General features: G+C 43.6%; 1 protein-coding gene across 1 annotated transcript in view; it reads left to right on the top strand.

Annotated features, from left to right (window-relative positions):
- IFNGR1 (interferon gamma receptor 1) overlaps positions 1 to 24,509 on the top strand; it is a 170,459-nt gene extending 145,950 nt beyond the window's left edge. The window contains exon 7 of the mRNA XM_063917412.1: positions 19,334 to 24,509. Coding sequence (XP_063773482.1) covers positions 19,334 to 19,810 — 477 coding nt within the window. The 3' untranslated portion in view covers positions 19,811 to 24,509. The remainder of the gene's footprint in view (positions 1 to 19,333) is intronic.
- The last annotated feature ends 231 nt before the right edge of the window (positions 24,510 to 24,740 follow it).

The raw sequence follows: 24,740 nt of genomic DNA, 5'->3' as shown, positions 1-24,740 counted from the left end.
TATCATGCAAAAGCCCTTATCTAATTTTTTTATATGTATAGGGCGGAATTGAGGACTCGTTCCCAATTCCTTCCTAAGGTGGTATCAGTTTTTCATGTGAACCAACCTATTGTGGTGCCTGCGGCTACTTGGGACTTGGAGGATTCCAAGTTACTGGACGTAGTCAGGGCCCTGAAAAATATATGTTTCCAGGACGGCTGGAGTCAGGAAAACTGACTCGCTATTTATCCTGTATGCACCCAACAAGCTGGGTGCTCCTGCTTCTAAGCAGACTATTGCTCGCTGGATCTGTAGCACGATTCAACTTGCACTTTCTGCGGCTGGACTGCCGCACCCTAAATCTGTAAAAGCCCATTCCACGAGGAAAGTAGGCTCTTCTTGGGCGGCTGCCCGAGGGGTCTCGGCTTTACAAATTTGCCGAGCTGTTACTTGGTCGGGTTCAAACACTTTTGCAAGAGTCTACAAGTTTGATACCCTGGCTGAGGAGGACCTAGAGTTTGCTCATTCGGTGCTGCAGAGTCATCCGCACTCTCCCGCCCGTTTGGGAGCTTTGGTATAATCCCCATGGTCCTTACGGAGTCCCAGCATCCACTTAGGACGTCAGAGAAAATAAGATTTTACTCACCGGTAAATCTATTTCTCGTAGTCCGTAGTGGATGCTGGGCGCCCATCCCAAGTGCGGATTGTCTGCAATACTTGTATATAGTTATTGCCTAACTAAAGGGTTATTGTTGAGCCATCTGTTGAGAGGCTCAGTTATATTTCATACTGTTAACTGGGTATAGTATCACGAGTTATACGGTGTGATTGGTGTGGCTGGTATGAGTCTTACCCGGGATTCAAAATCCTTCCTTATTGTGTCAGCTCTTCCGGGCACAGTATCCTAACTGAGGTCTGGAGGAGGGTCATAGTGGGAGGAGCCAGTGCACACCAGGTAGTCCTAAAGCTTTCTTTAGTTGTGCCCAGTCTCCTGCGGAGCCGCTATTCCCCATGGTCCTTACGGAGTCCCAGCATCCACTACGGACTACGAGAAATAGATTTACTGGTGAGTAAAATCTTATTTTTACACTGTGCTGCTCCCGGTTTATCTCTGCAATAACCCCGGGTTTTTAGCTGCAGTGTAAGAGGGGTATTAATGCAAATTGCTGGATATTTGCTGGCCTACTATATAGCTTTGTAGATATGTATGACCCTTTTTACTTCAATAAAGCATTTAACAAATGAATATTTAGTGCATATATAATTATGTCCTCAAAATAATTGTTTTCTTACTGGCTTTTTTTTTTCTTACGTTTTCTGTTGCTTGACACTAAACCTTTGACAATCAGGTTTGTGTTTAAATTTCAGAGTGATGCTTTTGCATATGCAAAATATGTCACGCTGCTCTTTATTGAAATTACAAAGGAAGAGAAACATGGCTATACTGTAGCAAAGGAAGTAGAAAGATGTGTACCAACAATTCATATTATGTTTATCTGAATTCTGGGATTACAGATGTGTCATTACTGTGGTCACGCAAAACAGTCCTCTTTGCGCGCCAGATCCCGTGAGACTTTGCTAGCGACGGGTGTTTTTTGTTTTGTTTTTTTTGCCATAAATGCTTCTTAGTCACAATGCAGTTAGAGTGCACCAGGAGACTGTGCTGAATAAATTGATGTGACACTTGTATATTTGTGTGCGACTGAGTCTCTGAATCTGTATTCGAAGTGTTACAATGTAGCAGCTGCAGTTTTTATCCAGTACAAGTTCTGTTGTTCTCCTTATACAGAATCAGTCACGCACAATATACATGTATATATTAATCAAATTAATAGGTACAGTCTCCTGGTGTATCCTAGTCGGATCGCGTTGCAACTAATACCATGTTCACACTGACAATCGGCGGGTTGCACCCGGGACTCGTGCACGAGACCTTCCCAGGTGCAACCCGCTTGAGACCCCATTCAGACTGGCGGCCCCAACGCGGCATATTGCCGTGTTGATGACGTCACCGGGTCACATGCAGTAGCGGCGCTTGGAGATCAGATGATCTACAAGCACCGCCTGCTCCAATAGTGTTGATGGGTCCCGGATTGCATAGACCCGGGAACACTTAACACCGTTCACACTGCCATCAAACTGCGCCTGACCCGGTATTCACCCGGGAATAACCCTTCTTTATTCCCGGGTTGAAATACCGGGTCAGACGACCCGGAAATTTGTCAGGACCCCCTTTCACGCTGCACATAAACCCGGATTACTGCGCGTTCACGTGCAATAACCTGGATTTCTCATACGTCCTAGAGGATGCTGGGAACTCCAAAAGGACCATGGGGTATAGACGGATCCGCAGGAGCTTGGGCACACTATAAAGACTTAAACCGGGTGTGAACTGGCTCCTCCCCCTATGCCCCTCCTCCAGACCTCAGTTAGACTTTGTGCCCAGGAGTGATGGGTCACACACTAGGGGAGCTCTCCTGAGTTTCTCTGAAAGACTTTATTGTTAGGTTTTTTATTTTCAGGAAGAGCTGCTGGCTACAGGCTCCCTGCAGCGTGGGAGTGAGGGGAGAGAAGCAGACCTACTTCTGTGAGTTTCAAGGCTCTGCTTCTCGGCTACTGGACACCATTAGCTCCAGAGGGTTCGATCACTTGGTGCGCCTAGCTGCTTGTTCCCGGATCCACGCCATCAATCCCCTCACAGAAGCCAGAAGAAAGAAGCCGGGTGAGTATGTGAAGAACAGAAGACTTCAGTAACGGAGGTAACACTCCATGCTCCCACACACCAAAGCACTCTCAGGGTGCAGGGTGCTGGGGGGGAGCGCCCTGGGCAGCAGGTTACTGGGTTTTCCTTAGGGACTGACATAAATGTGGATCGGTGCCTGGACACTGTAGATCCTACCCCCGTCAGCATATAGCACATTCCCTCCCCCCCGCAGCCAGCTTCCCCGGGGTGCGGGGCGCTTGGGGGGGGGGCGCCCTGGCCAGCTTATTACTGTGGCCATTTTTATCTTATAACTGGTGCTGCCGGGGCTCCGGGTCCCGGTCCCCCGGCAGCTCACCGTGGCGCATTGCGCGCCGTTTCCTTCCCGCCGCCGGCTCTCCCAGGCGCTGGGGAGGGGAGCACCCTGGGCAACTTATTTTACAGTAAAACGTCCGCCGGGGCCGAGGCGTTGTGCCCCGTACCCCGCCAGCATGTTCCCGCGCGCTACGCGCCAACTTCCTCCGACGCTGGCTCCAGGGGTGCAGGGCGCCGAGACGGAGGGGAGCGCCCTGGGCTGCAGACTAGTCCCCGGCGCCGCGCACGATACCGCTGGGCATAAAGGCGGTCGTGCGCCGCACCGGTGCTCCCACACACCAACGGTTTACTTGGGTGCAGGGTGCAAGGGGACGCACTGAGCGTGAATGTTTAAGGATAAGGACCCAGTATATGATGGTTTCACTTATGGGGTGAAAAAACGCTGGGAGGAGGTGGAGCTTAGTCCTCGGAACGAGTCAGCGCCATTTTCCTCACATTCCCCCCAGAACTTGCTGTATAGTAAGATGGGGGGGGGGGGGGGCACAGTGGTTATACTGCTATATGGTTGTCATATAGCATGATGTTGGATATGGGTTGCATAATCCTGGTTGTACTACATACATTCCCTGTCCCTGTTAGTCTACCCACTATTGGTTAGTCGATATATGTCGACTGTGTGGGGGTTTAGCTACGAGCGGTTGTGAAAAAATCTGGTGGCTGCGCCGGCACACGGTGGTGCTTGATTCAGTGAATTAAGTGTTACCAAGTTGGTTGTTTGTGTGCTTAAAACAGTGAACACAGGAGGGAAGTCACAATGTTTTGTGATGCCCTGTCGGCATCAACGGTATTTCCTGGATGAAAGAATTAGCAGGCTGTTATTGCCTTGTACCTATATATATATATATATATATATATATATATATATATATATATATATATATATATAAAACATGTATACTCCTGCACTCGCATCAAAAGCTAACAACAGTGGGGTGCTCCTAGTGGGGTACTCCAAATACTGGTAGGCCCACAATATTCACGCAAGAGTCCAAAGAAATGGAGGTGCACTCATCCAATAAATGATTTGCAGCAACTTTTCATAATTCACATTCGTTTTATTGATAGAAATTCGGCTTATTCAGTCGACGTTTCGATCCTCAATTCGGGATCTTTCTCAAGACAAGCTTCGAAATATAATTCATGCTCACAAGGCATCAAGTATTGATTTCTACAACACAATAAACAATACATACATAAATTCACAAAACATTACAAAAATTACAAAAACTTAAAACACAAACACAAAAAGCATATTGTCGTGAGCCACCGCGTCATTAAAGATCACTACACACCCAGTGTGAGGCAAAAGGGACACAAAAGATGAAATTGGTGAATACCCTCACCATCCATGCACAATATCAGTAAATCTGTAGCACTCTATGGAACACAGGGGCCAAATGTGTGAAGATAATAAAAGCAAACTTACTCTGTTTAATCAATATATCCAGTTCGGACAATACCGTAGCTGCACGGCTTCAGTAGTAATATGAGATGTGGTTTCTAAAAAATTAGTAGCATCTACATCAATATCACAACAAACTGAAAGGAATATAACTCATCTCCACCCCTATTGTGCTAGTACAGATTAGAATACTCACACGTGTGGATAACAAACTCATGTAGACAACTTAGACAACTCCATAAGTCACTACAAAACAAGTGTGGAATATGTAATCAAACTTTCAGTCAGTGAAAAAATCACTGAAAAAGCATCACTGAAAAGGTGTCATTTCCACTCATCTGATGCATCAAGGTACTCACCCAATGTTAATCGTCATACCAGCCTCAGCAGCCACACTCCTGTACCCCTAATCGCCATTCCTTATATACCCACTCACCGGAAGTGGGTCGTGCATCTCTGAACAAAAACCCTTTAATCTCACAATAACGGGTACGGGAGGGCTTAAAGCCCAGCAAACTCACGCCACCGGCTCCAAAGGTCTAACTCACTCCGGCGTTCAAAAACCTCCTGTGGGGATACATAATCTATGTGATATTCAACTGAATACCGTCCGTGGAACGCAATGCGTTCCACGGCCCCGTGACCGGAAGTGCCAGGCATCCAGGACAAACATCTCTATTACACCACTCGTGGAGCGCACTGCGTTCCACGCCACAGGAAACGAGGGTGTCAGATGTCAATAGATGACGTGCGCACCTCTCGCCATAGCAACTCTGGAACGCGATTGCGTTCCACAGCCGGGTGCACGGACTCGCTCCTGTTCAGTACGCCCACTGGTACTGAACACTCGTGGGTGATACTCTAATCTAAACAATATGGATGTACCAACTTACTGTGTGCTGAAATACATATGAAGGAATGCAGGATATGTAGTCCTAAGCTGAGATATGCAAATACACTGGTTCAAACCAGGTCTCAATGTTCTCCACTGTGAGTGTTATAGTGATCAAGCTGACGCGGTGTCACGCAAAAAAGATATATTACAAAAAAAGGAATAAACAACATATTAAAATAGGACATATTTAGTCCGACACAACCTAACCTCTGCTTGACCCTGATGTATAATAGTAAAGTTTAACCCTTACAGAATAATAATAATGTTAGAAACTAGGAAAAAATAAATAATAATACAGAAATGGGTCTCAAAATCATCAAGGGAAAATAAGGCCTAGCAGTATATAGGTGGTGTCGTTCTGATATGTCCATAACAGATTGAGCTCACCGAGTCCCTAGCCTATTGTACTCCCAACTCTAGCATACTGGTGGACTATTGATAGGAGGTAGTTTAACCTTGGTATATTATCATAGATAAATTTAATTACTATATGAAATCAACGGGTAAGGAGCTGCTAGAGACCAGACGGCAAAGATGATTCACAGAAAGACATTCATGGCAGAATGTTCATTAAGGCCTTTTGGTGAAACTGTATTAAGGTGGGAGATCCAGAAACTCTCCCGTTGTCGTAAAGCAAGCGTACGGTCACCACCATGAGACAATGGTGGGACCCAGTCAATAAGTCTGCATTTAATATTAGCCACCTGGTGTCCTCTCTGTAGATAATGTCTGGCAACAGGTTTGTCAGTAGTACCCGTTTGGATAGCTGTACGAATGGACAGCCGATGATTGGCCATTCTTTCTCTAAAGCAACGGGTGGTCAGGCCTACGTAATGTAATCCACACGGACACGTTAGTGTGTAAACCACAAAGTCTAACCTGCAGTGAAGATGATATTTGATTTTAATGTTTCTCCCCGAGTGGGGATGCGGAAACGTAGGACCAGTGAGAAGAGATCTGTATGTGGTACATTTACCACACGAGAAGCAACCTGGTTTGCTGCTCATGATCTGGAGAAAATTCAATTTAGTCACGGGTACCGCTGTCGGTCTCATAAGGATCTGTCTCAGATTTGGTCCACGTTTATAGGCCATCATGGGTGGGTTCATATGCGTAAAAGGTAACCCAGGATCTGACTTTACAATTGGCCAATGTTTATGTAAGGTTTTACGTGTGAACTGTGCATAATTATCATACTTGGTCGTAAAGACCATACGAGTATCGATGCTCGAGGCTATAGGTGTAGTCTCATTAAATTTACGTCTAGCCTTACGTAGACTGTTGTTGATCACCTTATTTGAGTAACCTCTCTCAGTAAACCTCTCTTTCATTTCTGTCAGTTGTTTCTCTCTATTGTCCGCATCATTATTTATGCGCATAACTCGTAAAAATTGAGAAATTGGTAAATTATTTTTTAGAGAGGGGGGATGAAAGCTGCTGGTTAGTAGGGTAGTGTTTCGATCCGTTGCTTTTCTGAATACTGATGTCACAAATTTTCCATCTTTAATGGACACTTCGACATCCAAAAAATGTATGGTGTGATCTGAACTCTCACTAGTAAATTTTACAGGACTCTGTAGTGTGTTGAGGTTATTTACCATCTCTAAAAAAGCTTCCTGGGTATCTTTCCATATTAGGAAGACATCATCGATGAATCGTTTGTAAAACGCGATCTTAGAGCCATATACAGGCATGATCTGTGTCTCCTCAAAGTTGGACATATATAAATTCGCGTATGCGGGCGCCAGGTTGGAGCCCATAGCTGTGCCCGATACTTGCAGAAAATAGCTATCTTTGTACTTGAAATGATTCAAATCTAGTACAAGTTGGATTAATTCGAGGACAAATTCAGTCGGTATATTTTCCACTGGATTATGGGTGAGCACCACTTGAATTGCTTCAATCCCTTCCGTGTGTGGTATAATCGTGTACAAAGATTGTACATCCATAGTACACAGGAGGTATTTGCCCTTGGGTACCTCAGTCTGACCGAGTAGATACAGAAAGTCGCTTGTATCGCGAATGTAGCTGCGACTGGTGCGGACATGTGGTTGAAGTATAGAGTCAACCCACTTAGCTATAGGCTGTAGTAGGGAGCCTTCAGCTGCAATGATCGGTCGTCCCGGCGGTTTGATCAATGATTTATGTATTTTTGGGAGTGTATAGATAATAGGGCACTTAGGCTCCTCTATACTCATATAGTCAAACAAATCCTGGTCAATCCAATTACTCTCGAGTCCTCTCCGTAGACTCTGGTCGATAGTCTTCTTAATAGAGGGTATCGGATTGGTCATGACCTTACGATATACCGTGGTGTCTGCTAACTGCCGACTCACCTCAGAGTCATAATCGGTCCAATCCTGGACCACCACTGCCCCACCTTTATCGGCAGGTCTTATTACTATGGATGTATCATCTCTCAGGTTCTTGAGTGCCTGTCTTTCACCCGTGGTAAGATTGTCAAAGAGGCGTGGTGGTTTATACTTTTGAACATCATCCTTGACCAGTCTGAGAAAAGTCTTCATGCTGGAATTTTGGGTAGTGGGGTCAAACCTGGAACTCTTTTTAAAGAGCTTCCTGTCGTTGGATTTGGGCTGGCCAGCAAAATATTCTTTAAGTCTCAAATTACGTCCAAACCTATACTGATCCACAGCACCTTGAAATGTGTGGTGTGGAAAAGTGGGGACAAATGACAAACCTCGTGTCAGGAGGCTTAACTCAGACTGATCGAGAACGCGCCCAGATAAGTTAAATACCAGATCTAATTCTGTTTTCTGCGCCCCCTTCTTTTGGCAACCGCCCCTTCTAATGAGGCGTCTGTGCCTCGGGAGTCCCCGTGGGCCGGCGGAAGACCCTTCGGTCCCGACGTTTTGTCTAAAAAATGTTGAGTATTACCTTTCTGGGAGTCAGAGAGATCAGTGTCTGATGTGGTTAATGAGGAGGCAATCTCCCTCGGGAAAGGGGCTTGTCTGCGTTTTCTAAAAAAACGTCCTGTTCTTTCACCCTGTTGTGTGTTGCTGTTGCCTAGCAACCACCTATAGACAGTATGATTTTTATAATCTGCTGTTACCGTAGAAAGTTTCTTTCTTTTAAACGAGGTGAGTTCCTTTCTATAGGAATCTACCTGTGTTTGCAGTCTTTCAACCCAGTTACTGCTCTTGTCTTCCTTCAGGGTTGATAATGAAATAGTCTCTAGTTGTTCAATCTCAGTTTTCACTTTATTCAATTCCCCACCTACTTCCTCAATAACAAGTATGAGAAGATCAAGTGAGCATTTGTTCAAAATAGAACACCATCTGCTACAAAAGACTGGATTGTTGCGACCCAGGGTAGGTATATTATTGACCCTAAATCCACGGGGTATAAGTTTCCGTCTGTGGTACTCAGACAAAAACTGGCCGTGTAGCATAAGGTCTACCTCTCGTCGTTTCAATCTCAATGTCCGATAGAATATGTCTGCGGACGATTCAGCTGGTAAAGTATCGAAATCAAGTTTATCAAATAAAACTTTTTCAATGTCATCATCAGTAAAGGATATAGTACCTTGCTCAGCCTTAGATAACAACCCTTCGTCAAACATACATGAACCTCCCTGGGCCATGGCATTAAGGATGTAAGTGTTATTGGTGGTGCTCAATCACAATACAGACATGAAATAACATAAGACAATATTAAAACACTTAAAAACAATGTCCAAACGCTTAAGTGTACTAATGTTTGTCACTTTTATAATTCACAATCAGGTGATGGGTGTCAGAAGATATGGACACTTAAAGTAAACCATATAATATAAAACATGTATACTCCTGCACTCGCATCAAAAGCTAACAACAGTGGGGTGCTCCTAGTGGGGTACTCCAAATACTGGTAGGCCCACAATATTCACGCGTCAGCTTGATCACTATAACACTCACAGTGGAGAACATTGAGACCTGGTTTGAACCAGTGTATTTGCATATCTCAGCTTAGGACTACATATCCTGCATTCCTTCATATGTATTTCAGCACACAGTAAGTTGGTACATCCATATTGTTTAGATTAGAGTATCACCCACGAGTGTCAGTACCAGTGGGCGTACTGAACAGGAGCGAGTCCGTGCACCCGGCTGTGGAACGCAATCGCGTTCCAGAGTTGCTATGGCGAGAGGTGCGCACGTCATCTATTGACATCTGACACCCTCGTTTCCTGTGGCGTGGAACGCAGTGCGCTCCACGAGTGGTGTAATAGAGATGTTTGTCCTGGATGCCTGGCACTTCCGGTCACGGGGCCGTGGAACGCATTGCGTTCCACGGACGGTATTCAGTTGAATATCACATAGATTATGTATCCCCACGGGAGGTTTTTGAACGCCGGAGTGAGTTAGACCTTTGGAGCCGGTGGCGTGAGTTTGCTGGGCTTTAAGCCCTCCCGTACCCGTTATTGTGAGATTAAAGGGTTTTTGTTCAGAGATGCACGACCCACTTCCGGTGAGTGGGTATATAAGGAATGGCGATTAGGGGTACAGGAGTGTGGCTGCTGAGGCTGGTATGACGATTAACATTGGGTGAGTACCTTGATGCATCAGATGAGTGGAAATGACACCTTTTCAGTGATGCTTTTTCAGTGATTTTTTCACTGACTGAAAGTTTGATTACATATTCCACACTTGTTTTGTAGTGACTTATGGAGTTGTCTAAGTTGTCTACATGAGTTTGTTATCCACACGTGTGAGTATTCTAATCTGTACTAGCACAATAGGGGTGGAGATGAGTTATATTCCTTTCAGTTTGTTGTGATATTGATGTAGATGCTACTAATTTTTTAGAAACCACATCTCATATTACTACTGAAGCCGTGCAGCTACGGTATTGTCCGAACTGGATATATTGATTAAACAGAGTAAGTTTGCTTTTATTATCTTCACACATTTGGCCCCTGTGTTCCATAGAGTGCTACAGATTTACTGATATTGTGCATGGATGGTGAGGGTATTCACCAATTTCATCTTTTGTGTCCCTTTTGCCTCACACTGGGTGTGTAGTGATCTTTAATGACGCGGTGGCTCACGACAATATGATTTTTGTGTTTGTGTTTTAAGTTTTTGTAATTTTTGTAATGTTTTGTGAATTTATGTATGTATTGTTTATTGTGTTGTAGAAATCAATACTTGATGCCTTGTGAGCATGAATTATATTTCGAAGCTTGTCTTGAGAAAGATCCCGAATTGAGGATCGAAACGTCGACTGAATAAGCCGAATTTCTATCAATAAAACGAATGTGAATTATGAAAAGTTGCTGCAAATCATTTATTGGATGAGTGCACCTCCATTTCTTTGGACTCTTGCGTATATATATATATATATATATATATATATATATGAATATATGTATTCGGGTGTTTGGGGGGGAGTCTTATCAAAATTGTATTTTGTATGATTCCCTCAGACCTCTCGTGGTTCCCAGTTATTATTATTATTATTATTATTAATTTTTGCCCGCTTACTATCCCTTGCTGTCGACATTTACTAAGTTTCTGTCGACCATAACGTTACAGGTAATTCCACATCGGGTACATGTCAGTACATGGTCATACACATTCCCAACACATTACTGTCTCTAGGGACCTGGCTGGTCGGGACAATCCACTTGCATATGGGTTACGTCTATATGTTTATATAGGTAGATATGGGTTTATATATGCATGTTTTGGATATTTGTGTTATATCGTGTGTGGCAGGATGTTTATCAATGAATGCTGAAATAATGGTATTCTTATCCTGTCCTGACCGCTCTGTTGATTAAGCTCTAAATTGACCGTGACGAGTTGGTTTCGATCCTCTCAAGGAGTCCGAATATTATTCTCTTCACAACGCGGAGAGAAAATTATGACAGTCAACTCCTGGTCGACGCAGAGCCCGGTCGCAAAAGATCATACACAGGCAGCTAAGTGAAATTTTATTTCTATTGTTTGTCCTTATTTGCACTGTATACTTTTGAGAAAGTGTGGTATTTGGGTAGGCACCCGACAGTATTGTTCTAAATTATAACATTACAGCAGGCTGCCACGTGACAGCAGGAGGTGTGACCGGTAAATTGCGGATGATGTACCAGGGAAAGCTGGAGGGAGGTGTACAGCTGTGGGTGTGGCCTCTGTTCGGTAATTCTCGGCGGATTCCTCTGGTAAACCTAATTTCGTGAATTAACCTACTTCACGACGGTTGGTGATGCATTCTTTTATGCGGTGCAGTCATCGGTAACCGGTTCGATACCATTCTTGTTTTTCCTTTTCTGTGCAGACCGTGAAAGGCGAAAAGGTAAGGGTTCTGCAGCCTTGTTAGGTTCGCAGAAGTGGAGGATGTTTTCTTTTTTTTTCTACTACTTCAACCACTGGTCGCTGAGTCGATCTGGCGGGTTCCCACTCCGGTGACCACTTGTCTGATGAGTTTCAGTTGGTCCAGAATTAGACTAGGACCTGTGAGTTATTCATAGAATATAAAGGAGGACATTCTGGGTTCCAGTTGTTTTTCCTTACTGTTTTTCTAATAGTTTTGCCGCTACCCTCTGGGAGGGGAGGTAATACGCGACGCCATGCAGTGGTGCGTCAGGTTCAGGACAGTCTCTGGCTGTCCCTGTATTAAGGTGCATATTATTGGGTCTCTCTGACTGTTTTTGACACAGGGATTGGCTGTTGTTCCCAATGACGCAGATGTTGAAATTGAGGTTCAGAGTAGGTGCTGACCGGTTTTGGTTCAGTTTTGGGGTGACACCTCATCAATTTCTTCCGTCATAAAGCAGATGGCTGCGGCCTAAGAGGTTTTTTCCAGTGAGCAGATCTATTACCAGATGGGTTTTTAGGGGACCAGTTGGGAACGTGGTCTGGAGATGTGGGTCGCCAATTGGGCTCAGTGTGGAGTAACAGGAACTCTGTTCTATGGCATGTTTCCCAGCGTGGTTTAGAAGACTGTGTTATGCAGTCTGTTACAGGCTGAATCTGTGTTGCGGTTTGGCGTGTTTATTATACGGCTGGATTGCCGTCACCGAGGTAGGTGGAGGTCTATCCTTCTGGGAAGGTGGGCTTACTCTCGGGCGGATGCCCGGGGAGTCTCGGCAGGTCAACTTTGCCGAGAGGATTCTTGGTCGGGTTCAAACGCTTTTGCTTTGCTCTACAAGTTTGATTTCCTGATTGTTGGGGACCGTTTTGTTGGCTCATGCGGTGCTGCAGAGTCGTCCGCACTCTCCCGCCCGATTTGGAGCTTTGGTATAATCCCCATGGTCCTTTTGGAGTCCCCAGCATCCTCTAGGACGTATGAGAAAATAGGATTTTGGTACTTACCGGTAAATCCTTTTCTCTTAGTCCGTAGAGGATGCTGGGCGCCCATCCCAGTGCGTACTGTGTCTGCAGTTATTGATTTGGATTACACCCTGGTGATGTGTTTTTCTCTGTCAGGCGTTTGATACCGTTGTTCATGCCATGGCATGCGAGGTGTTATTGTTGCTTATGTGGACGCACGGTTGGTGTTACGTATTTCTTTTTCATCCACTAGGGGTCACTGGAGTACTCTTGGGATATGGACGGCTTCCACAGGAAGTAGGCACTGAATAAATTAATTTTGAAACTACACCTCCCCTCCATATCCCTGAGTACCTCAGTGTTTTTTCTGTGCTTGACACAGTTAGTAGGCTTGTGGCTTTGCTGCCACAGAGGTCCACATTTCATTGGAATTTTTTCTAAGTTTTTTTTCTTTTTTCAACGATTTACCACATCCCTCCCCCCCCCTTCCAATAGGCGTGGGTCCGGGATAGCGAAGGCTGCTTTAGCAGCTGTGGGTGTCGGACCTCTCTAAAAAGAGCTCCCTCACTACCATGTGCAGGACTAAAACCTGCAGTAAAGGCTGGACGGAACTTACAGAGAAGCCCCGTCATAGCCCTCACCACAGGGTCCAGGTATGTTGAACGGGGCGGTCAGCTCACGCTGCCGCCCCACTGTGTGGGATACTGTGTGTGTGGTCCCCCGCCGCTCTGAGCTGCGTCAGCCACATGGTTTTATGCATAGGCCGCTCCATGAGTAACTTTGCTGCCACAGTGATGTTCCCTGCACACAGAAATGTCAGGGTCACTGGATAAAAGCATGATTCAACTCTTATTGATAAAGGGAATACAGCAGCGCTGCATATGTATTACAATAGGCTATGAAGTCTTTGTTAAAACAGGATACAAGTTACATGTGCAGGTTTGAGTGCAACATAAGATGTTTATTAAATCTGCCTACATAATTATAAGTCGGCACTTTGTGTTATACTGTGAGCATGGGGACATATTAACCATGTTTCCTGTTGTTTTCCTGTTGTATTTCCAGAAATTTCCTGTGTTACATCTCTCCTCCATTGAAGGCGCAGGGGTGTTAAGGGGAATTTGGGATCAGGCATATTGCTGGCGTGCACTGCACTTGGCCAGATATATATTTATAGAGACACCTTAGTGCTATTTACTGAGTCGTGCAAGTTGTCTGTCTTTGTTTTTTTTTTGTATTGTCTGTCTGCATTGGTAAGACACCAGCAATTACTAATAAGCAGTTTCCCTGCCATGTCTAAAACATGGGTATACACTTACTAATTATTTATTTCATAAACTGTTTATAATGATCCTAAAGACTGCAAATCTGAATCATGGCTGTGGCAGCCAAATACTGGCTTGGTTCACTGTTGTAAAGTAAGATATGTTATATCAATTGGTCAGCACATGGTGCTTATACAACAGTATCTGTAGAGCACTGCAAAGCCTGCAGCAGCTTTGGCTTAATTCACTTGGCCACACCACACTGGATACGCCCAATCTCATCTGATTTTGGAAGCTAAGCAGTGTTGGGCCTGATTAGCCACCTGGGAGTACAAGGTGCTGTAGGTATTTTTAATCTACAGCCACACCACTCTGGATACGACCAAACTCATCTGAGCTTGGAAGCTAAGCAATGTGCATAGTGTTTTGCCATCTGGGGGAAACTGGTGATCCAACTAGATTGCATACTAATACATGCTAGTTCAAACTGTTAAAAATAGCTCAGTTGGGGCTTACACTATCAATATAAACCTACCATAGGTTTAACAGTCAGGATAGCTCTCCAGAGGCTGCTCCCAAGAGCGCGCTCCCGGCGCCGGCCACTAGATAGGGCCCATTAACTAAGCTGTGGTTAAGCAGCAGTCATCTCAGGTTTTAAGCCTGTGTGAGGTCACATTTAGTTTCAGACTTCTAAAAAATGTATTATACCTCTGTATCAGGATATATCTGGATATTTGTATATGGGTATATAATATATATGTGTATGTATACATATATGGAATATATATATATATTTATTAAGGTCTGAGTATGTGTGAATATACATTGTTGTATGTATGTATGTATGTGTATATATATATATATATATATATATATATATATAATATGCTGACATTAAAAATCTATTTTGCAGTAAGCAAGACTAATTGGTCAGCACACAGTGCTTATTAAACAGTATCTGTTGAGCACGGCAAACATGGTGAGTTCAGGCCTCATCTGCAGCAGCTTTGCTTATTGTTTTTACAGGTGGCTCTGTAGCTAAGTGGTTAGGCTTTCAGGCCACAGTGAACATTGTGATTGCATGGACACTGGTTCAGATCCTGGTTTAACAGGTGTTAAAAAAAACAAAAAAAAAAACATGGTAGGACACCATTTTCTTTTAACGTTACTTCCTGGTTCTTTCCCGGAGGTTGCTGCTCTACAACACTTAGCATCTGGAGGAGCGGTGTGTTGTTAGGAGTTTAATTTATTAATTGTTTTTTGTACAGCATGACTCTACAGGAAGATTCACTATAGCTGGTAACCACATGCACGGTAATGCAGGTTAATACACACGTTACTTCCGTGGTGTACTTACTGGTTGGAGTACATGATCACTAAGTCTAATGCATAGTCAAACAAGCAGCTTCGCTGCAAAGTCGGTCACACAGTGTGTCGGACAAATACGAATCTGGGCCAGTGGCGCAATGTATAACGCATCTGACTATAGATAACAAGATTGTAGGTTCGTCTCCTACCTGGCTCGTTTAAGTTGTCGTGATCGTATAGTGGTTAGTGCTCTGCGTAAAAACTGCACAGACAGACCCTTACCGGTCCTCTTTTGGGGGAATACGGGGGCATGTACTGCCTGGGGGGGGGGGGGGGGGGGGGGGGGAATTTTTTCTTTTTTTACTGTTTCAGTTAGATTGTTGCGGTCGATTTACCGCCAGCCCTCATAGCACCAGGCCAGTACGTCAGGTTCTCAGCGAAGGCTGAACGATTTCCAATGAGAGACAATTACAATTATTGGGTGTTTTACTACCTATCGGAGTGTACCCTACACAGCAGTAGGGCTGTTGCTTCGCCCTGCTTTGGTAAGGGTTTTGAGGTAACAAGGCTGTAGGGACAGGGCACTCCAGTTCAGGTTTGCCCTAAATAAAGACCACCTTACACTTCTTGCTACCTACAGCTTCTTTGGACGTTGGCAGTTGGTTCTTGCGTTTTCAGCTTCGCTAGTGGCGCATAACGTCTACTTTGGCTACGTTCCTAACAGGCGGAGTCGGATTCCAAACGAGATAGATCGCAGACCAAGTGGGGGGGGAAATCTGATTTCCTACCATTGTCTACGTGAATTCCTGAATGATTCCGTCTCAACGACTTCAATTCCTAGGCATGATTCTCGATACGGTAAATCAAAGAATTTACCTACCCGAACAGAAAGTACAGGTCATTCGTCATCTGGTACAATTAGTGCTCAAGCCACGCACAGTCTCGGTTCATTTGTGCATTCGCCTATTAGACACAATAGTGGCGGCTTTCGAAGCGCTTCAGTTCGGAGGACTTCACTCACGTCCTTTTCAATTGGATGTGCTCGCACAGTGGTCGGGCTCGTATCTGCAGATTTACCGCAGGGTGAGGTTGTCTCCAAGGGCCAGAGTGTCTCTACTCTGGTGGCTCAAAGTACAGAATCTAACCGCAGGGAAACGGTTCGGTGCCTGGAATTGGATAATTCTCACGGCGGACGCGAGTCTCAGAGGTTGGGGAGCTGTAGTTCAAAATTATAAGCTCCAGGGTCTCTGGGCGGTTCACGAAAGATTGCGGTCTATAAATGTCCTGGAACTCCGGGCAATTTACAATGCGCTACGACAAGCAGTGCACAGGCTGCAGGCTCAGGCTGTTCAGGTGCAGTCAGACAATGCGACGGCGGTCGCATACATCAACAAACAAGAAGGAACGAAAAGCCGTATGGCAATGCGGGAAGTAGCTTGAATCCTCTATTGGGCCGAGTATCACCAAATGATATTGTCGGCAGTAGTCATTCCGGGAGTGGACAACTGGGAGGCGGATTATCTCAGCCGTCTGAATTTTCAAGGAGAATGGGCATTAAATCCAGAAGTATTTCACATGCTGGTCCAGAAATGGAGTTACCCGCAGGTGGACCTGATGGCTTCTCGCCACAATCATCAAACGCCCCAGGTCGTGTCCAGAACGAGAGATCCAAAGGCAGTGGCAGTGGATGCTCTCACAATCACGTGGCCATACAGTCTCGTGTATCTGTTTCCACCGTTTCCACTGCTCCCTCTGTGGCTAAAACGGATCAAAGGAGAGACCGTCACAGTTATACTAGTGGCGCTTCTTTGGCCTCGGAGAGCTTGGTTCTCTGATCTCCGCGGTCTACTCGCAGTCGGTCTTTGGCCGCTCCCACTACGTTCTGACCTGTTTCAGCAGGGTCCGTTCCTTTACCCCGACTTAGCGCGGCCGCGTTTGACGGGGTGGCTGTTGAGACAGCCCTCTTAAGAAGAGAGGGCATTCCAGAATCGGTTATACCAACCATGTTACGAGCTAGGAAGCCGGTTACGGCAGCTCATTATTACAGAATTTGGCGTGCCTATGTAGGTTGGTGTGAAGCTCGGAAGTTTCCGACATCATCTTTTAAGTTATCCCGTCTTTTGTTATTTCTACAGATGGGGTTAGATAGAGATCTGAGTTTATCCACACTTAAAGTGCAGATATCGGCGTTGTCCATTTATTTTCATAGTAGATTGGCCCTATTGCCGTCGGTTCACACCTTTATGCAGGGTGTCCTCAGAGTTCAGCCTCCATTCACTCCACCTACTGCGCCATAAGACTTGAATCTGGTTTTTAGATTTCTTACAGTCTTTTTATTATGAACCCTTACAACAAGTGGATATTAAATTTCTCAATTGGGAAAACAATTTTTTTTTTAGCCTTAGCGTCAGCAAGGCGTGTTTCAGATTTGGGTGCTTTGTCGTGCAAGCCACCGTATTTAGTGTTTCATGATGACAGAGCGGAACTCCGGACGAATTCCGCTTTTCTACCAAAGGTAGTGTCATCTTTTCACATCAATCAACCAATAGTAGTTCCTGTGTTACAGGAGACTCTGGTAGGTTGGATGTGGTACGCGCATTACGCATTTATGTATCCCGAACGTTGACCGTTCGTAAGACGGATACGTTGTTTGCTCTCTCTGATGCTGCCAAGATGAGTTGGCCAGCTTCTAGGCAGACCTTATCCAGTTGGATTAAACTGACCATACGTCAGGCTTACCTTCATGCTAGGTTACAGCCGCCTACATCAGTAACAGCTCATTCCACGCGGGCTGTGGGAACATCATGGGCAGCGAGTCGTGGAGCTTCTACGACACAGCTTTGCCGGGCGGCTACATGGTCTTCGGTGCACACGTTTGTGCGCCTCTACAAGTTTGATACGTTGGCGGCATCAGCATCTAGCTTTGGCCGCCTAGTGTTACAGGTGCCAAACAGCTCTCCCGCCCACGGGGGGAAACTTTGGTACGTCCCAAGAGTACTCCAGTGACCCCTAGTGGATGAAAAAGAAAATAGGATTTTGGTACTTACCAGGTAAATCCTTTTCTTTGAATCCATAGGGGGCACTGGACGCCCACCCAGAGCAGTTTACCTGGTTTGGGGTAGGTTCAGTAGATCTTATGGTAACACATTTTCACCGACTGGTTCAGATTAACAAGTTCTAATCAGTTATGGTGTCAACTGTTTAGTTGTCAGTAATGTTGTGTCAACTTTATTGTTGTCCGTTATGTTATATGGAATTCTACACTGTCAACCTCTCTATCGCTCCTGTTCGGCTCAGTAAAAAACAGAGGTACTCAGGGATATGGAGGGGAGGTGTAGTTTCAAAATTAATTTATTCAGTGCCTACTTCCTGTGGAAGCCGTCCATATCCCAAGAGTACTCCAGTGCCCCCTATGGATTCAAAGAAAAGGATTTACCTGGTAAGTACCAAAATCCTATTTTTCTCAGCATGTGGCTGTGTTTTTGTGCATACCGTTGGCTGGTATTCTACTGAATGCCAAGTTCTACGGTGTGTTTGAGGTGTGAGCTGGTATGACACTCACCGTGTTTATAACAATAAATTCTTTCCTCGAAATGTCCATCTCTCCTGGGCACAGTTTTCTAACTGAGGTCTGGAGGAGGGGCATAGAGGGAGGAGCCAGTTAACACCCAGTTTAAGTCTTTATAGTGTGCCCAAGCTCCTGCGGATCCGTCTATACCCCATGGTCCTTTTGGAGTCCCCAGCATCCTCTACGGACTAAGAGAAAAGGATTTACCGGTAAGTACCAAAATCCTATTTTTTCATGGCAGTGTGAACGAGGTATAAGACACATTTTTGACAAAAAAAGACTACCAGCGCTAGCGGAGTTGCACAGGACTGGTCAGCTCACTCGTACCAGACATCTCGTGCTATGTGGTGTATTGAGGTTAGATGTGTAAGGACACATCTGTATCTCTGAAAATTTCTCTAGAGCTGTATAGTCACATAATGGTGACTACTTTGAATAGACCTGAAAAGTTATACCAAGAAGTCATTTAGATGAAAATGACTTTTTCTGCAAGCGATTCAGATTTTGATTTGTTATTTACCATGCTGAACAAGTTCTGCTAATACTTTATTGCTTCTTGCATTTCACAGAGGACTGTAGTAAGAACCATGGCACATCGTATTATGCCATCAGAGCCAAGGACAAAATATAATCATGTTGCTATATCACCACTTGAATCACCTGAGGAAAAACTGTGGGTGGAGGAGGAAAATATGGACATAAATGTGTCCCCCAACTCTGTTTCAGGAGAGAGTGTTGAACCTGGGTACCAAAGCTCACTGACAGAAACTGAACAGATATCTGATGAAGGCCAGGATGGAAATGCAGAGGAAGAGTCTAGCAGTGACAAATATTTTCGTACAAATAGTAGCAATAACGACAATGATTCTAGTGTTACTCCTGAATCGGAGGAGTTGCAGGATAATACCAAGCAGGAACCACCCAGAGATATTAAACCAGTCACAAACTCCTGTGGATATGACAAGCCACATTTTCCTTTGGACCTTCTTATACAAATGAGCAGAGAGAATCAGGAGATTGAGCCAAGCAGTTCAGATGACCACTGACTTGTTTTCTGCCCATGACTCTGATTTGTCAAAACCAGGCACTTGGTGAAGACTCTGAATTAATGCCAGAAGCAGGAAGAGAATTTCGTAAAGGATTATGACCGATATCACATCTTTGTGATTAATAGTTATGATTTATAACTTGCCTAAATATTACTAAATACTTTGTCAGATGACATTTTCATTTTTTAATCTAATTAGACTGCTTTATTTCCAATAATGCATGAAATATTATGTTCACAGAAATGGCACAGGGCCTGATTTACAACTTGAGTTTTGGCATAGAGTCTTCCACAACAGCTAGTAGGCCCCATGGTTGGCTATACTGTTGCCTGTCACACAGGCCATATAACACACCTGCTCTTCTCATCTTTGTCAGGTGGGTTATGGCATACTCAGGGGAAGGTACACAAGGCTTTGCTACCTGGTAATCATTCTAGAACTGGTGGAGGAGTTTAGGAGATTTGTGGTTCCTGTGGGTAGTGTGATTGATACTGGACAAGATGGTCACTCTATTAGACAAGCAATCTATAATTGGTAAGTGATAACGGTCACAAAGGAAAATTGTTTTGCTTACGGTGATGCTGTGACTAAAAAGTAGACTATTATTGTACCTGAAATGAGTTGTAAACATCATTATGACTATGCCAATGAAATATATATGTGCATGTTTGTATATATCTATGTGTATGCCTAAACTATAGATCTGTACTAGTAATCTTAAATTAACAAATTATTGCAGCATAACCTCACAGCCCTGAGTTATTGGATTTGATTCCCACCACTATGTGGAGTTTGTATATTCCCCCTGCGCTTGCTTGGGTACTTTCGATTTCCTCCCGCAATCTAAAAATATGGTGGCAGTCTATTTGACTCCCCTCACCCCCCCCCCCCCAAAAAGAAAATACATTTGCAATGTATGTGTGTGTGTGTGTGTGTGTGTGTGTGTGTGTGTGTGTGTGCGCGTGTATGTATGTGTGTTTGTGTGGGTATGTATGTGTGTGTGTGTGTGTGTGTGTGTATATATATATATATATATATATATATATATATATATACACACATACATATATATATATATATATATACATACACACACACACACACTCTGTACGCTTCATTGGGGCAGGGACTGATGTGAATGGCTAGATATTCTCTGTAAAGAGCTGCATTTTTTTCTTTCCCATTTTTTTAGTTAACACGTCTGTCTTAATATCTTCTGTAGTAAATTCAAGGGGGACGTTATTTAGGAAAATGTTTATTTTATTCAAGTGCAACAACATAGTGTGCAACGATGCACGCCAGTATAGTGGAGAGGAGGCAAGGGGGCGCCAGTCAGTGTTGTGGGGTGCAGTGCACTGAGGGACCTTGGCTGCATCTGCATGTCCCTGACTCCAGTGCTCCTGACTCAGACGGGCGTCGGATATCTTGTAGCTTTTGGCTAGCTGCTCAGGGTCCTGCACATTGTGTTACTGCACTTGAATAAAATAAAACTGTTCCTAAGTGACAGGGGGTGTCCCATAATTATGTGCCCTTTTACGCATGTGTGTCTTTGCACCGCTCCCATTACCCGTGTGTGGCTCTGACCCTCCGCATTACTTGCTCTGTGACGCGACAACAGACCATTCGATGTGTTGATGATTTTGTTCGCTAATTATCCAAATAACATGATAGCTAGATGATTCATAGCCTATGTTGCTCGGAATATCTCAAGGAACATTTCTGTGAAGACCCAATTAAAATTGGTATAGTAGTTAACAAGATTCACATACATACAAACAATTGTATTAATAGTATAGATTAATTTACACCAGGCTTTATTAATGCCAGACATGTACTACAGCTGATGGTATTGGTTACTGAACTATAATTTCTTTAAATAAAATAAGCAATATGTAGTTTAATTGAAGTGTCAGATATGTGGAAATAGGCAAAAATGAAGTAATAATAACATACTGCTCAAAGCCTCTTTTTGGCGTCATGATGTCACATGTTCTGGGGCAGGCGCAGGAGTACCCTGCTATGGGCCTGTGCTAAAAAGTAAAAAAAAAAGAGAGTGATAGAAGCATGTAGCTTCGGCTAGTCTTTATTATTATCCTTTATTTATATGGCGCCACAAGGGGTGCCCAGTGCCTTACTAAGTGCATTAACAGATAAAGTACAGACCTGGCAAGATATAGAAGTAAATGTAATAGGCTGCACAATGCAGGTATTGGCGAGTTTCCAGCGAGTGTGTTGAGGTTTTAAAGGGGTAATTATTCAAAGGGCAAAACCAGGTTGGTTTTTACTTTTTGAATTATTTACCCCTTTAAAACATTGGGCAATGTGTGGCACTCTATTACTTCCAATAATAAGGTATTGAACCTCCCAGCTTATATCCACACCATTTCAGTATTTTATTTGACTGATACCATTAACCTAGAAAGAGGAACAAACACCATATGCCACACACACACTGGGGATATATATAAGGAAACCAAACTAATAGAATTACAGATAATAAATTAACATAAATATAAAAAAAAATGCAAGCATAGGATCAGAATGTCTATTGCAATAGCTTGTTATCCTGCATGCGTGTGTGTATATGTATGTATGTATGTATGTATGTATGTATGTATATATATATATATATATATATTTCAATTTGTTTTTCTCAAATTTTTAATTGTGAATTGCACTACCCACAGGGGTTTATTTCCAAGAGCTTATTTATTTACGTGATTATTCAGCTTCTGTGGCCACTTTGAAAACATGCTTAAATGCTTGCAACAAACATCATAGGGTTTATATCACCGTTCTTATGAGTTCTTTAAACATATCATTGCAGTTTTGTTTTGTTTTTTATATATGCTGCATCACATATGTAAAAGTTTGTATATGTCAAAAAATTTTCTATGTTTATGCTGTTTAAATTGCATTAAAAACACACATGCACACGTCACCATGCAAAAAAAGATAAATGTTATGTGTGTCTATATATATTTCAAATGCTATGAAATCAAGATGCTGCTTTACATAATCTTATCCCTTCTCCAGAAATAAAAACAATAGCAATATCTTGCCTCATACCGCAGCTCTTAAGGGGGGTACACACGGAGAGATCCGTGCTTAAAATCTAAGCAATCTTGCTAGATTGCTTAGATTTTAAGCACGGATCTGCCGTGTGTATGCCCTCCAGCGATAGCGATGCGCGGACCCGCACATCGCTATCGCCGATGCTAGATTGAGCCTGCATGCAGGCTCAATCTAGCGGGTCGCTCACTTCACCGTTGTGTGAAGTGAGCGGCCCCCCGTCGGCTTTCCCCCTCGCTCAGCACATCGCGCTGTGCTGAGCGGGGTGAGAGATGTGTGCTGAGCGGTCTGTGTTAAGATCGCTCAGCACACATCTCTCCCGTGAGTACCCCCATTTATGACATGCATAGCTTGACATACAGTTTACAATAAGATAACAATATTAACTGTGTTTATATTGTGTAAACTCCACAATAATTATGTTTTCTGAAACATACAGATTGTGTAATGGTTAGCATTACTGCGTCACAGCATGGGTTCAATTCCCACCATTGCCTTACTGTGTGGAGTTTGTATATTCTCCCCATACTTACGTGGGTTTTCTACGGGTACTCCGGTTTCCTCCCACAATCCAAAAATATACTGGTAGGTTAACTGGATCCCAACAAAATTAACCCTAGCGTGAATGTGTGTGTGTACATGTGGTAGGGAATATAGATTGTAAGCTCCACTGGGGCAAGGGACTGATGTGAATGGGCAAATTTCTCTGTAAAGCGCTCCGGAATATGTGTGCACTGTATAAATAACTGGTAATAAATAACAGCTTTTTTACATTGTAGATGGTAAAATATATACTGAATTGTTATTATGTCTTTTAGTCATGTCTTTGCTGCATTGCTATCTACAGTTTTAGTCTTTATACCCGCTTAAAATAATTGATAATATAATCTAATATAATATAATATAATCTTTCATAGTGTGCTTGATGCACTTGTATTGTAAATTATTGATCTATTTACCTTTTGTCAGGCGATATGTGTAGAGTGTTATTTGCTACAGAGTGATATTTTTTTTATACACAGGTTATTTGTCTAAAGCCATATGCTGTATCATGCACTTTCTGACGGAGTATTCCTCTTTCCTGCTATGTTACATCCCAAACATCTCGGGGGTAATTCCAAGTTGATCGCAGCAGGATTTTTGTTAGCAATTGGGCAAAACCATGTGCACTGCAGGGGAGGCAGATATAACATGTGCAGAGAGAGTTAGATTTGGATGGGGTGTGTTCAATCTGCAATCTAATTTGCAGTGTAAAAATAAAGCAGCCAGTATTAACCCTGCACAGAGACAATATAACCCACCCAAATCTTACTCTCTCTACACATGTTATATATGCCTCCCCTGCAGTGCACATGGTTTTGCCCAATTTCTATCAAAAATCCTGCTGCGATCAACTTGGAATTACCACCTTAGTGTACACAATACTCATCACTGAATCAATACTGGTTTGTTACGTTTGCAGGAGTGTTCTGAATCTTTCTACAAAGCATATTAATAAATGTGTCTAGAATTGAATGTTTCATTGTATAAGATATGGATTATTATTGTTGTGCAAAGTGTTTCTCTGGGAACCAGTAAGAACCAATATATTTTAGTAATGAAATAAAGCATCATAAGAAACTTACATTTATTCTTAGAAGCATTCCTATATTCGGTTTATAAACTTTGGTATTGTGACATCATTTCTAGCCTGAGATATTGTCATTTCTGTACTATTTTTTTCATCTCTGGGCCTGATTCAGAGTTGTACACTAATACACTCGCAGCTGAGATCCCGTGTGCAGTGGATGTGCAAATAAATGCTAATGCTGCTGCTGCCGCTGCTTGGAAATGTACTAAGATTCCAACTGGTGGC

Source organism: Pseudophryne corroboree, chromosome 4, assembly GCF_028390025.1.
Source record: "Pseudophryne corroboree isolate aPseCor3 chromosome 4, aPseCor3.hap2, whole genome shotgun sequence".
Lineage (NCBI taxonomy): Eukaryota > Metazoa > Chordata > Amphibia > Anura > Myobatrachidae > Pseudophryne > Pseudophryne corroboree.
This window is presented reverse-complemented; position numbering and strand designations above follow the sequence as displayed.